The sequence below is a fragment of the Falco cherrug genome, chromosome 16, assembly GCF_023634085.1.
Source record: "Falco cherrug isolate bFalChe1 chromosome 16, bFalChe1.pri, whole genome shotgun sequence".
Taxonomy (NCBI): domain Eukaryota; kingdom Metazoa; phylum Chordata; class Aves; order Falconiformes; family Falconidae; genus Falco; species Falco cherrug.
Window position 1 is genome coordinate 6,118,252 of NC_073712.1, and position 14,788 is coordinate 6,133,039.

Consider the following 14,788-nt stretch of genomic DNA (forward strand, 5'->3'; position numbering starts at 1 on the left):
CAGCATGGGCAGCCACTGGCTTTTTGCTCATGATTTCACTTGTCCCTTCACACACCCAGGAAGTGAATGAAGATTAAACCCTCAGTTTCCAGCATGGTCAGTCTAATGCTGTATGGGGTTAGTATTAACGGTATCCATGGGTGTTTTAATAAGGTCAGTTCTGTATTGTCCTCTGAAAGGGAATCTGGGATATAGTCCTTGGCACAGATTTGGAAATCTGAAGCAGGCCCTTTGTAATCACTGAAACGAGGTATTCATACTTCTAAAAAACCCTTTCTAGTGGAAATTTCTGTGTTGGGATCAGGGTTCCACGGGGTCCTGGGTGCCCAGGCTAGTTCTGATGCTGTCACTTGTTTTGTGGCAGTCTCTGGGATGAGAAGAGAATCCACTTCTCGCCTCACCCCATTTTTCTAAGATACTTACGTGGCCTTTTGTCAGTAGGAGAGCCTGCATACCTGCCGGTGTAATGTCTTTGCCCTTGCAGTGCCTTTCTAAGGACAGAACACAGCTTTTTTCCCTGTTTAAATGAAAAAAACAAGGTGGAAAGAGAGAATAATCCGTAATTACTGGGTTGTCACCCCTCCCCACTACCTCATTCCTCTTCTGAATTCCCTCATGATGGATATTGAGGGACATCAAATTTGTGTTCTTTGATCTGTCGTTTTTTACTCCCAGTCCTGCAGGCTGCCTTTTGAGGTTTTGTTGTAAGTCAGCAAAAGTGTATCGTGATACTCTTTGCATAATTTTCTAGACTGTGCTTGCTTGACAAATTAGGACATCCCTGGCATTGGACAGCCGAATCATAGCTCTGAACTTGGGCAGCTCTTGCCCTTGCTATGTGGGGTAATTAAGTAAGCCGCTCTTAGTTGTGCAGATTCAACAGATGCTAAGTGATTAGCGAGTGGGGGAAATATATTCCTGACTGATTCCAGGAGCTCTACCCTTGAATTTAGAGTGAGATACTGAAAATGCAATAAACTGCACAGCTTGAGAACGTTGTATTCTTCCAGAGTGCTGAAGACTGGGAAGAGGGGAGAACAGATTTTAATGCTTAAGAGATCTGCATCTGTAGATGCACAGGGGTAGTCAAATTCTCTTTAGGCTTTCTGTGGTGCTGGTAATCAAACCAGCAATCGTGCGTTTGCAGGCTTAAACTTTGTAATAAATGTCCTTTTTTGATGAAGCTTCTTTGCTGCTTTTCCTATGTAGAGGAAATGAGCCGTATGCAAGAATACGCTAACTTGCTGCTGTTTTTGTCTGCCTCGATCATTCCTCAGGACTGCTGGCAATGCACCAAATGCAAGAAATTTAACTCTCCGGGCAAACGGTACTGTTACCGCTGCTGGGCCTTACGGAAAGACTGGTACTCAGATTGTCCCAAACCAACTTACTCTCTTTCTCTGTCCAACATTGATGCTATGCAAAACAAAAATGATGATGAAGGGATAGATGTCCCGGACTGCCGAAGGACTATTTCTGCTCCAGTTGGCCAACCCAAAGACTTGTACATGGTAGAAAACAAATCACGTGTAGATCCCTGCAGCTCTATTGAGTCTTTGGATTTGGCACGAAAATGTGAAAGCAAGGAGTCTCTGTTGCACTGCACTGAGCATAAAAAAGAGGAAGAAATACAGTCTTTAGAGAGTATTAAAAAAATACTGAATCCTTGCTTCTTATGCCATCACAGACCACGAGATGGGAATATTGTCCATGGAAGGACTGCTCACCTTGTGGCCTGTTTCAAGTGTGCAAAGATGCTGAAGAAAAAGAGATCGCCTTGCCCAGTGTGCGGGAAAGAGATCGAGATGGTGATCAGGATCTTTATGGGGTAGTTGTGCCAGTTCAGGCCTTCACCATAAGATAGCACACAGGTTTTCTTGCACTCACACAAACCCTACCGTCAGAGCTCTGCCAGTGAATACCAAAGAGAATTAAGATTCAAATCTGACCAAGAACACTGAGGAATCCTCTGCATTAAATGAAGCAGCACCCACTTTTTGATGTCCGTTTAAATTAAAGCCCGTAGGGAGCAGGGAGTGACCGACGTGGTGTCAATGCCTCAGCTTTGAAATTGGCTAAATCTTTGAATTTCAGCTCAGTCGTGTCACTAGGATTCTCTGTTCTAACAACTGGTCCTTGAAGAAAACAAGTTTTGGAAAGGATTATAACTTTGGCTGTTGGAGTGTTGTTCTCCTGTAAGTCAAACCCTGTGCAATGCCTTCTAAGGATGGAAAGTGCGGGGGAGTCTGCATCTGGGATACATATATATATATATATTTAGGGGTAGGAAAGAGGGTGGGGGGGAAGGGTAGACCAAGGTGTTTGCGATTTAGATAAGCCATTTCTCCAAGGATCAGTTCTCCTGAGGGCAGTGAGAAATAAATAACTTGGTTTCTGATTTTTTTTTTTGTTGTTGTTCGTTTAATGTGCGTTTGTTAGACAAGGTGAAGGTCCTTTTGTTCCCAGACTTGAAATAAGTCCTCTGAAACTTTTAATCTGTAGCTATCTCAGGTCACATATCAGACAGCAAAGGAATAGGGTGTTTTAGTTTGTTTTGTTATTGGATCTTCTAATTTCTGTTGATTCTTTTTTTCATTTTAAGTACAGTTCTGTGTCATCTTGCGTAGCTTTGTTGAAGCCTGTCCAGTGTTAGCTCAGAATCTGCTCTGCCCGCTGGATTAAATCGTAATGGCTCTGCATATGTGGGGATATCCTCACAGCTCTGTGCTTACAGCACCATTTCAACTTCTGCCTGCCTCATCTCATCAGGCCAGCCTAGACAGAAGGTGCTGACTCTAGGGTGCAAAGTGGCTTTAAAGACAGGATTGAGGGGGAAAAAAAATAGTTTCTGTAAAGCACCAATTGCAGCTGGTTAGTCTATGGGCTGTGCTTGGTGTGATTTTTTTAAAAATTTTCTCCACCGATTTTCTTTCCCTGCGATTTTAACGCTTCAGAGCTGTTTGGAGCATTTATGCTGTCCTTCAGAGCTCTGCACGGCTGCTCTACTGGCTCTTAAAACCCAGCTGGAACTTAATAGTTTAAAAACATCTTAACACTTTTCTGAGGTCATATCCTAGAGTGTGCTCAGGTCTTCCGCAGCCTTCCCGTTCTCCAGGGCTGTGGAAGCCCCGCAGCATGCAGAGTAGCAATAGTGCCTTCACCAGCTCTACGGGCATTTGAATTCAGCGCAGCGTGTAGAATAAACCCTGTTCTGTCATCCTCTCTTACCATTCCCTCTCTAATCTAGGAAGTATACCTGAAGACAGAAAAAGAGAAGGTCGTGCTCGTACCTTGGTGCTTCTCTAAGCTGTTGTCCCCTTCTTGTCCACACTCCTTGTCCTGGTCCAGCCCTAGCAGGCCAGGCATGCAGTGGAAGGCGCTAGAACCTGCCCAGCAAACTGCGATATCAAAATTGTTTCTCTGCAAAGATGTCGGAGTAGGTGTTACATGCCATTGCTGCCTGTCGTCGCCAAAGGCCAGATCCAATGTGCGTTTTGTATAGTATTGTGATTATTTCTACCTTGGCTATAATTTAGACTATTGTTGTTGGCTGTTATTTACAGTTGTGTTTTAAAAAGCGGAGGGTAACCGTGTGGCGTTTTGGTGCACTGTAAGTCCATGGGAATCGGTCCACATGGAAAAGCTGACTTACTGCTCCCTTAATTAAAGGGCTGTTAAGTTGCTGGTGATGCACTTTAATAATGCTAAGATCAGCGGTGTTACCTCCTGGAATCGTCGAGGGGAGTTCCTGCCAGGTGGTTTTTTTCCCTTTTCAGGTAGTTTCTCTCCTTTTAAGGGTTTTGGGCTCAGCAGGGTGTGTTGTGGCACTTTGTGGCACTTCTGAATACTGTGAATTCCCCCTTGCCCCGATTGCTCCTAAGAATTAAATGTTTTGCTAAAAGCAGTTTTATTGAATTGTTCAGATCTGGCCGCACTGAAAAAAAAAGCATGTAATTTGTGTTGGGGGTGAAAAATCGAGAAGTCAGGAGAGTTTTAAGTTGCAGTAATGCGGTTGAATATCCCTACCAAAATCCTACTGAGATCTGTGTGCAGCTTCCATTACTAAATGAAACTTGTTGTCAGTGCAGCAGTTTGTGATAACAAGCAGATCTGCAGGATAACTTTCAGTGTAATGATCTTTGCATCTGTGACTTCTTGCTCAGTGTAACCACGGTGTTTACAACGTGCAGTTATCAAGTTCTTAATTCTTTTTAACTGAAATAGTTAGTGGACGTAAGATACTACAATGTTACACTTGATTTTCCTTCCTATAGAAGAATAAGCTATTGCAGTGCGAGCTCGTTGTGTGCAGCTTTAACTGCCCAGGTTGTGGTTGGGGCTTGGAGGGGGGTGGGTGGGGGTGGGAGTTTTAGTACAGGAGAAGGGGAGAAGGATGTTTTATTGCTTTAAGTCTAAATAAGTAGCATTTTACCAAGAACTGCTCTTCTGAGGCTTCTTGGGAAGAGTGGACTTGAGGTATGGGTTGAAGAACTAGCTCAAAGCACTCGGCTATGATACTTTGCAGCGCGGATGAGATCCTGGCCAGGCAGGGGTATTCCTTTCCTTTTCTACAGACATGGCAGTTAATGTGGAGTCCTAGTTCAGAAACTCGTTTTTTTAGAGGAGCTGAGCATTTACCCGACGTAGGTGTGAACTCAGGTCCTCTGAATCCATCATTGGTGTGTCGTGGTGGGTGACAGTGGGCGACAGTTCTCTCTTACAGTGGTTTTACTATGAAGTGCAATATGAGAGAAGAGTTCCTTCGTGATCTTTAGCAGTCATTGCTGCATGTCTGTTAGAAGTGTTGAGTGCAAGTGTCTCTTGATGCCCAGACTGAAAAGGTTTATGTTTCACTGCTTTTGTTTTTTTTTAAAATGACATTTTTTTAACGACGTTGGTTGCTGTTCCTCGGGAACCTGCTGAAGTCTTACTGGCACAAGTGTATCTATAGGTCAGGTTTCATTTACTAGATCCCTCTGCTTTTCAGCCAGAGGAGTTATGCCCAGAAACAGCAGATTTCTTAGTCTGGTGGGTATTTAAATACAGTATGGGAGCCGTGGGGCTCGCAGCTGTATAGTGCTGTTCAGCACATTATAGTGCTCTGCAGCGTGAAACCACGTGAACTCTCCGTATTGGCAGCCAGAGGTACACGCGTTGCATTTACTCCAGAAAGTCTTTCCAGTTCAAGTGCCTCTTCTCCGTTACTCTCAGTGACTTGTTTACTGACATGCCCAGCACATCAGCCTTTTCTTCAGCGCTCTCCAAAAACCTCTCAGCGTCCCTCGTCAGCTGAGACGTGTTATCGAGCCAGTTTAGCCTGAACAAAGCCGCTACGTGAATTACAAAGATCCTTTGCAGCAAGCCCCCAGAGTGCTTATTTCTTCTGAACGGGGGGTGTTTCCACCAAGACACCTATGACCTTTCTGCCTTGTTATGTATTTATTATGGGGTGTGACTGTGATGGAAACCATAATGTAGCTTGCGAGGGTCTGCTCCATCCTGCGTCCAGCACAGATTGTATCTGCTGCTGAGAAGCTGTCCTTGCAGAGAAAAAGCAGCTGTTGGACAAATGGAAGTGGAAATGGAGCGGAAACTTCTCAAAAGCCATCAGGATCGCTTGCTTTTGCCTGCTCACACTCTACCTGTTCTGAGTTTAATCTTCCAGTCCTGGAAGAAAAACCAAAATGCTCTCACTTAGAGGCCTTCAGTGAAGGCTGACTGTTTTGGAAGATGCCATGATTAAGTGATTGAAGAAAGAGCCAGGGCACTGGTCTCCGTTCTGTCTTTGTCCATAAGCCGAGCGAAGTACATGTGCGTGCTCTTTGGCCACCTGGACACCAGCAAGCAGCATCAGGAACCTTGAAAAGGCGATACTGCAAGGCTGTGCTATCAAGAGCGAGACCCACAAATCATATGGGGATGATAAACTGCGTTTGGAACAGCTCCAGAAGCACAGATGACCTTCTGACGCCAGCTTTTCTGCTCTGGAAGTCCTTTGGTTGTCTGTCCACAAGGACTGGATTTTTCCTTGCTCCTTTGGAAACGGGGGAGACCTTGCTGCTTGTGACTACATGGTAGTGTCTGGCCGGCAGAAGAGCTGGCTGCCACAAGCTGGGTTACACATCCCATCGACTTGTTCTCTGCACCTTATTATCCAGGCAGCCGTTGTGATTGCAGTCTTTTTCTGTGCTGTTTTGCCCTGGTGACGTGCACTTGCTGCCCACAGCTGTGGGGACGAAGCCATGCCTGCCACGCTGAGCGGGCGCTTCAAGTAGCTGCAACCCCCTGAACACTGCAGGGTCTTACCTTCAGAGTCTCTGCCTGCCAAAAGCCATAACCACAGCTGAGGATCAGTCTGAGAAGATGGATGAAGAAGGCAGGAACATGTTGTACCTCTGGCAAAGATAAAGACTTGCTGTTCCGGAAAGAGTGATCTACTGCTGGATCTCCCCAGCACCGTTCCCTGCATCCCGTTTGTTCCCCAGATACGTTTTTCTTGTTTAGAAAGACTCCGTGGTTTGATGTATACCCGCACAGTCACTGCGGTAGCAAGCAGGGGCGCTTGCTAAACAACATCTGTGTGTTTGCACTATTTAAAAAAAGGCATGTATCACGACATTGATGATAAGTTTTTGTGTCCTGAGTGTAATAAATTGTAATTAAATTCAGCGCATTCTATGATAACATAGGTTTATTTTTTCATTTGTACGGCATTTTGGGGAAAACCTTTCAAGTAAAGGCCTGTTAACTGTTAAGCAGCCTGTCACCTTCTGTGTGTCCGTTTTCCGGGTGGGAGAGACCTCCCGTCCCTCCCGGGATATGTCTGCCTTGTAGCTGGGAGGGGAGGCTGGAGCCACGTACGTGTTTGCAAACAGCAGGGGAAGTGCTTAGGCTTCATCTTCTGAGCCAGCTTAAAAAAAGCACTTGCAGGGTTTGGTTTTAAGCTGGTTCCCCAGTCCCACCGCCACCAACAGCTGTAGCCACTCCAGGTTCCCAGGAGGGGCAACCGCTGCATCATTTACTTGCGGTAGCGCCAGGAGGTTAATTCGCCCTTCTCCAACTGGTTTTAAGGCTGTTTGCTTTGCCTGCAGGATGGAAGCGGCCCTGGCGAAGGCAGCAGGCAGCCGCTGCACCCCGGCATTCAGAGCTCCCCGGGCAGACACCTCACTAGAGGGCACCCAGCGGCCGTGCATGGCGTGGAGCGGGGTGCTGGCGTTCCTTTGCAGCTCTCCCCTTGCCTCCAAGCTGTACAGACCCAGCCGGTGCTGGTGGCACAAATAGGTTGTGCTGAGGGACACGGGGGTTTGGCTTTCACTGATTTGCCTCCTGGTTTACAGCGCTGGTGTAGACCGGCAGGCTGCACATGAGCAGGAGGAAGACAGATGAGCACAGTCTCCTCTTTTGTGTTGTAAACTAGCCCCACGTATGCCCAGCGGTGATTTGTCACTAGTTGCTTGCCAAGGAGGAGATGCTGCTTCATAACGAGGAGCATCTCAGTCGTTTTGTAGGAAAACAGTAAAACTCCACCTGCGGCGTTGGAACGGAACTGGAGCTGGTTCCCCCATCCCCGACACGACGATACCTGCTGCCAGAGGGCAGAGTTGGTTGTATTTATGGTCCTGCCCCAGCTTGTCCCCTGCCTGTGTTTCTGTGAGCAGCTTTAGGTAGGGCTGATGGCCAGGATCACCTGTTGGCAGGCAGCTGGGTTGCACCCAGCAGCCGTTTCCATTCTGTCCTGCAGCAGCTGTAAGAGCAGCAATTAGACTTGTTGGTAACCTCTGCCAATCTTAAGCCTGCAGGGAAGTTTCTGGGTCTGCCCCGACAGTCCTTTGTCTGTCTAACCTTTCCTTGCACCCTGCCCACAAAACCAGCCTGGCTCAAACTGCTCCAAAGCACAGCATGAAGTAGAACATCTGCGTCCGTCCTGTTTGCCAGGGGCTGTGTTGTGCTGGTGAGATCTGCCACCCTCCCTCTGCCCACCCTGGGCCAGCAGCAGGCAAAAATCAATCCTCCCCAGCTGTAACAGCAGCAAAGTGGAGTTGTTCACCTCTGGGTTTGACTTCTTAGCAGGAGAGGCTGGCCAGATGCATGCTGAAAGGAGATGGTTCTTCATCTCTATGGGAAGCGACAGCATTTCATCTTCCTCAGAGGTGCAACCACGTTGTATTTCTGGGAGGAAAGAAATACGGTTCCGTATCTTTTTTTGCTGTAGCCTGTCGAGTAGTCAGAGCTTGGTATTCCAACCCTGTTCAGCTTCTGCCCTCTGAAGTCTCTCTACCTCACCATGCCTCTTTTTCCTCATCTTTTGTAGGAAAGTGACTATTTTGGGGCAGGGTTTGCAGCACTCCCAGACTCCCTTAAGCAGTTGCAGGTCTGTGCAGGAGCAGCCTCTCAAACCTGTGCTCTTCAGTCTGTTGCCTGGGAGCCGGCAGCGCTTCTTCCTCCTCTGCCTTGGGGTAACAGGCTGAAAATAAACAGCCTCGCTTCATCCAGACACCTTCCCCAGAACTGTCAGTGATGCAGACATCAACATCAGGAAAAACAAGAGCTCTCTGAAACTCAGTCTGGTGTGAGCCACGCTGCTGCTGTCCCAGCCACCAGCACAGGCTGGGAGACCCCCCCTCAGGGGTCTGTCTGGGGTCTCCAGCTGGAGCTTGCTGGGGTGAGGAGGCAGGTGGTGCAAAACCTCGCCAGCAAAGCAGGCTCAGCACCGCAGGCGTGAGCTGCCAGTGCACAAAACCCAGGCTGGTTTTAAGAAAAAATGCAGCTTTTTCTTCTAGCAGCTAAAGGCTCGTTAATTTGAGGATTGAAATGTCTGCACAAGTGGCAACTGGCATCGCTGTCCCAGCGGCTGGTCCGAACGGGGATTAAAAGGAACCAGCGAGAGACCCCGGGGTCTGGGGAAGCAGAGGGAAGCGCTGCAGGGGCTGAGCCATCTCCTGCACAAGGGATGGGGCTCTTGGATCTGCACGTACCTTTTCTTTCTGGAAAGCCGGACCAGCCTCTCTGCGCTTTGCCTTTACAGCCAGTTAATGAGATAGTGGTGCTGTGCCTCCGAGAGGAGCAGAGCCCCGGTGCCCACCGAGGACTTGCACTTTCCCTACACAGCACCGGAGACACCCCTGTACTGCAGCATCCTCTAGTTTAACCGGTGGCAAATCAGGCTTATTTACTGGTGTGATTTAGTGGGTTGCTTTAAATGGCATGTAAATGTTTGCATACCGCTTTGAGCGTGGGAGCAGCTTTACAAGTGCTAGCTATTGTTATTTTGCTTTAGAAACCATGTTCTTAAAATCAATACCAGAAAGAAGAATGCCTGAGCGAGCTAGTTGACTTGCTACGATACTCTTATTATTGCCATTAGCAAAAAAGATCGTAACCCACGCTGACACAGCCCTTCCAGCGCTGGGTGTTGCTCCCCTTCAGTATAAAGCAACGCTTGCTTCGTCATGGGAGAGCACCCTTAACTCTGACCCTTGCTTGAAAAACTCTTTTCTGCTTATACTCGGAAAATACAACATGTTGCAGTCAGGCCTTTAGACTGTAAAATAAGAGGGGAAAAAAAAAAAAAACCAAAACAACGGAATGCACAGAGAATACATTGCTTCTGAATGCAGAAGTCTGTGAATATTTTGGCGCCGATCAGCCGTGCTACGAGCGCGGGCTGTGCGTCGTGTGGGCAGAGCAGGCTCTCCGTCACCCCTGTGCAATTCGAATTCTCTGGGCTTGATAGTGGAAACGTGTAGGTATCCTCCCTGGACCCGATTCTGTCCTGCTGGCTCTCCAGATGCTTTGGGGTTTATCCCGAAGCGGGGCCGGCACTGGGTACCCGCTGTCCTTGGAGGGATGGGCACAGCCTTGCTCACCCGCTCCTGCCTCCAGCCCACCGAGCTCCACCAGCCGCTGCAAGGGGTGTTTCTCCCGCACGGTGCTGAGCTGAGGGCAGACTCTCATTTTTGGGTTTCCCTTTCTTTTTTCTTACCACCTGCCCTTGCTGGAGTCCAGGTGCAGCCCTCGGCGGTCCACGGGTGCCAGGGTGGAAAGCTGGTGCCTGCCCCGGCTGCTCGCAGTGCTCCCCGCAAGCCGTGCTCAGCCGCCTGGAGGAACCGGTATTCCTGCCTTTGCTGGAAGGGGATCTTTTATTTATCTCCTTGGTGACTTTATGTGGATTTAATGTTCTATAGGTGCCACCTTCATCTGTCTTCTCCCCCCTTTTCTTTAACCTTGTTTGTGTAATTACTGTGCCCAAATTAAATATTTACTGTTTTCTCTGTACTGGTGAGCCTCCCAGTTCCCTTCCACTTTCAATTAAACATTTACTAGGTGGGCATCAGCGCTTCTGCAAGGCCAACAAACCAGCCCCCCTCGTTAGGTTTTTTAAGTGCTTGTTATTATCGTTCAGCAGAGCACACCGTAAGTTAAACCTAAACCCCGGCGGCACACGCACGCTCACCCCGCAGCGCCGGGCTGCGGCTGGATGGGCGAACACGTGTGTTTGGGGGGCTCTGGCTGCCCCCAGGGTGCTGGATGGGGTGGGCTGGGGACAGTCCTGCGACAGGGACACGGTGATGCTGGGCTGGGCATCGCTCCCACCGCAGCTGGGAGAGATGGAGGGCAGCAGCCTGCCCAGGCAGACCCGGTGTCCATCCTCAGGCCGTGCTGGCACAGGGCGCCTTCCTGCAAAACAGGCAGAAATGGGAATTTCTCATCACTCTGCTGTAATATTTATAATTAACTAACTTTTTAGATCAATATTTTATCGGGAAGGTTGCTGGGGTAATTCACGCTTCGAGCATCTTCCAAGTGAGGGAAGGCAAGGCTGTTCGGAATAATGAACTTTTTGCTAGTTACCTTTCATGAACCAATAAATCTTTAATGCTAGCTGGAAATTTAATAATGGAAATTTAGTCTGTGACCTCAAAACTTACAGAAAAAGGTGAGGGAAGCGGAGGGGGCTGAGCAGGAGGAGCAGCAGAGTGGCAGGCAGGAGCTCGGTGGCACAGCTGGCGAGGGAAGCCCAGCCCAGGTGGCTGTGGCAGTAGCGATGCTGGGGAAGGAGCTGGAGGACCTACAGCCCCACGCACGCACCGTGCTCAGCACCACCACGGTCACGCAGCTGCTGGGCAAGAGAGCCAGAGAACAGCGGGGTTTCCAGGCAAGCTGTTGAGCCCAGGGGTCGAGAGACACCATCAGCTCCTGGCCCTTCCTCAGCGGCAGGGCACTCTGCACTGCACGCTGCATTTTATTTCCGAGCAGGAGAGAAAATGCTTGTACCCCCACAAGACTTTTACCCCCCACCACCCTGGGCTTTTGGGGAAGAGCATCGCCAGCCTCCTCCACCCCAAAGCAGCCGGTTTTTTCCCCCCTGTTTGTCAGCAGCCGAGCGCGGCTGTCGGGGACCTGCATTATTTATCTGCTCAGTAACATTTACTGGGATCTAGTGTTTAATAACTGTCACTCCAATATATCTTTTCTTAATCCCCTCAGATCTGTTGCTGTGGCAATTTTAAATATTTATCAACGCCGTTTGTGTGTTCACTGTTAAGGTTGCAATTTTCTTGTAATTAAAGATTTACAAGACACTGCTCAAGATTTAGAAAGGATTGGCAAAGATCAAAGCTGTTTGGTATTCACACCAGACACCACCAGCTTGCAGGAGGTTTTCCCAGGACCCCAGTACACAGGTGATGCTGCAGACCTCCCCTTTCCATTTTGTTAGTTCTGCTGTTGCTTTTAGCAGTTTTTGCTGACTCTCCTTGCGGAGGTGGGAGCTTTTGCCCCCCCTCCACGTCTCCCCATATCTTGCTGACACAGCTGAGTCCCTGCCACAAAACCTGTATTCCTCAGGGCCTCATCCAGCCCTGGGGAGAGCCCCCCACCATCAGCTGCTTCAACTGGTTCCTGCACTTGCTGCCTGCTGCTGCCACCGCCGAGCTGGGCTCTGGCTCGTTATTCCCTATTAATATTCATTCCCCGTCACCGCGAGCCCTGCCTGCCTTTCCCCGCTCCCTTCCCATTTAGCCACATGCAAATCCCAAATCCATTCCCCTTCCCCCACCTAATCAAGATTTAACACGGTTCCAGGAGTGCTCGGGAGCAGCGAGGGTAGCGGGGTGCCCCACGCATCCCACTGGGAGCAGACCCTGCGATGGGAGCAGGGTGAGCTGCTGCTTGCCCTGGGGTGGCCACAGCCTCCCACGCTGTCACTCGCTGTGGGGTCAGCCCCCCCCAGACACCCTAAAGTCCCACCCAGGTGTGCATCGCTTTCTTAATGAATTAGTTAAGCCTGTCTGGCACCAGCAGCACAAGCAGAGGCTGTGGCCAGCAGCAAGCACCCGTCTCACCAGCACACGAAGCATCTGTGGCCCATCGGCACTGCTGGTGTCTCCTGCGATGCTGCTGCGCATCCTCGAGTCCTTGCTCCTCCAGACCCCCTGCACCACGGAACAAATTCAAGCCACAGCAGCATCCCCTGCAGACGGCTCAGCCATCAGAAGAGCCAGTGCTGGGAAGGGAGCTGGGCTTCCCAAAATCCTGCCTGATGGAGAGGGAAGGCGAGAGGCTGCGAACAGCCAGGCTGTGCAAGCCGGCAGAGGAGCTAACTGCAAACCACCCCCCAGAGAGGCCAGCGCTCCTCTGGCTTCAGACAGCTCTAAACTAACCTCATGCCACCTCTCCTGCCCCGCTACTTTCCCATCAGCCTGATTTTAGCCTCAATTTCCCACTTGAACACAGCTGAATCCATTTACTGGGGCTGGCTGGGCTGCTCTAGCAGGGGGCAGGAGCTGCTTCAGCTCGGAAAGGCCGGAAAAGGCAACGGGAAGTAAATGAGCTGCAATCATTTCTCCTCTGTGACTCCTGCCTTTGCCTTTTCTTCCTTTTTTCAGTGACTCCTGGTTGTAAAGGCCAACGAAGTGCTTGTCTCCTGACCGCAGTGCGTGCTTGGAAGGGGAAAAGGGGCTGAAGTCCTTAAGTCACTGGGTGGCTCTGTGCCTCAGTTTCCCCACCTGTAGATCAATGATAAAGGCGGGAGGGGGAGAAGTGGCGAAGCATTTGGAAGGAGAGCTGCTTGCCAGGGAGATTGACAGGTAGATTTTCCTAAAGGTTTTGAAAGCTGCACCTGCTTCATCATAATGGCATCATGCATATGGATAACACCGCTGACATTTCCCAAGGAGGCTGGGTGTTTTAATTTAAATCATTCTTGAGGAAGTGCTGGGGAGAGGAGGAGAGGTCTGCTTTGATTCTGTAACGAACTAATAAATACATGCCTGTCATGCTCCTCCCGGAGCCAGAAAGCCTTTGGTGCAGGCAGGCAGGCCGCCAGCCCAGCGAGAGGTGCCGAGGACGGGGCATCTCCACCGTGGGGCCCTCGGCAGGTGCAAGGGCTCTGCGAAAGAAGGACACGATGATGGAGCCGCTCCAAAAATCAGTTTTATTAGGTGCTTAAAATAGAGCTTGGCACGCAATGTTCTCGGTTGGTTTTGTCGAGAGAAGCTCAGTTGCATATGAGATCCACGATGCTGTTCGGACCGAGGAAGAGGAGGAGGGGTAGAGGGCAGAAGGAGCAGAAATGAGGACTTTTACTGCTATCCTCAAAGTGAAGGTAATAAATTTAAAAAAAAAAAACCAACAAAAAAACCCCAACAAACCCCAAATGAGAAATTAAACCTGACGAACAGCTAAAGGAGAGTGGTTTATGAGAGAGAAACCAGTGCCTGGGGGTGAGACCTGCTGGGACAGGCTGGAGGAGAAGCATTTCCCAAATGATCCTTTGACATCCCAGATGGATGGAGGGGGAGGACCAGGAGGTGATGGAGGCACCCCTGCTCGCCTCCCCCACCCGTTGGGACCCCCAGGGCTCAGCTGGCAGCAGCCAGGAGGGTTGGTGGGTGTTGGTGACGGTCTCTTGGGCTTGAGAAATTTGGAAGCCTCTTCACTAGAGCATCTCCTTGAGAGCTGCATCCCTGCCTGGCACTCGGAAATGGAGATTGCTATCCCCTGGTACCAGCAGAGAATCGTTTCGGTTGAAAAAGACCTTTGAGATCATCAGGTCCAACCGTTAACCCAGCACTGCCAAGTCCATCACTAAAACATGTTGCTCAGCACCACATCTACGTGTTTTTTAAACACCTCCAGGGATGGTGATTCCACCACCTCCCTGGGCAGCCTGTTCCAACGCTTGACTACCCTTTCAGTGATGAAATTTTTCCTAATATCCAACCTAAACCTCCCCTGGTGCAACTGGAGGTTATTTCTTCCTGTCCTGAAAGCTGCTTCAGTGGTTAATTCCTTCTGCTGCTTAAAAAAACCCTCCACATCTTGTTTTTGAGTTGCCCTGACTCTCGCCATGATTAAAGATTAAAGAGCTCTCTGGTCGAGAGCGTCCTGGGTCAGATGCTTTCCCCCTTTCTGAAGCATCTCTACCTCCTGCCACATCCTTGCTTTCTGAGTAGGGAGGCGAGACCCTGCAGGATGAGCCTGCTTTGGCACCTGGGGAGCTGCTGCCCGTTGAAGGGAACTTTAAGATGCAAGTAGATTTCGCCGCGCCTAAAAAGCCCCATTCCCGCTGCCTGGCACCCCAAAATAACCCTGGTGCGCGCTAGCAAATCCTCCCCAGGTGCCGAATTCAGCTGCCAGGCAGAGGACAAGCTGCAAGTCCCAATCACCAGCCCTGTAAAACCTTGTAGCTGCTGTAATTCACCCAGTGAGGTTCATTTTTGGCTGGATCCCTGCTGATGAGGAGCGTGAGCATCGCTTCCCTGTGCGGGGGGCTCGGTGCTGCGGG

At 49.8% G+C, this 14,788-nt stretch overlaps 1 protein-coding gene and 1 long non-coding RNA gene across 4 annotated transcripts in view; one reads left to right on the forward strand and one right to left on the reverse strand.

Moving 5' to 3' along the window:
• Window positions 1-4,867, forward strand: part of MDM4 (MDM4 regulator of p53) — a 23,757-nt gene extending 18,890 nt beyond the window's left edge. For all 3 annotated transcript variants that reach the window (XM_055727877.1, XM_055727876.1, XM_014286608.3), the window contains one exon: window positions 1,278-4,867. In XM_055727877.1, the coding sequence (XP_055583852.1) occupies window positions 1,278-1,832 (555 nt within the window). In that variant the 3' untranslated portion in view covers window positions 1,833-4,867. The remainder of the gene's footprint in view (window positions 1-1,277) is intronic.
• Window positions 2,399-14,782, reverse strand: LOC129737455 (uncharacterized). Its single transcript, XR_008735333.1, has 2 exons — window positions 9,983-14,782; window positions 2,399-8,169 (listed from the first exon to the last, which is right to left on the reverse strand). It is a non-coding gene; the product is annotated as an uncharacterized LOC129737455 (long non-coding RNA).
• Between the last annotated feature and the right edge of the window lie 6 nt (window positions 14,783-14,788).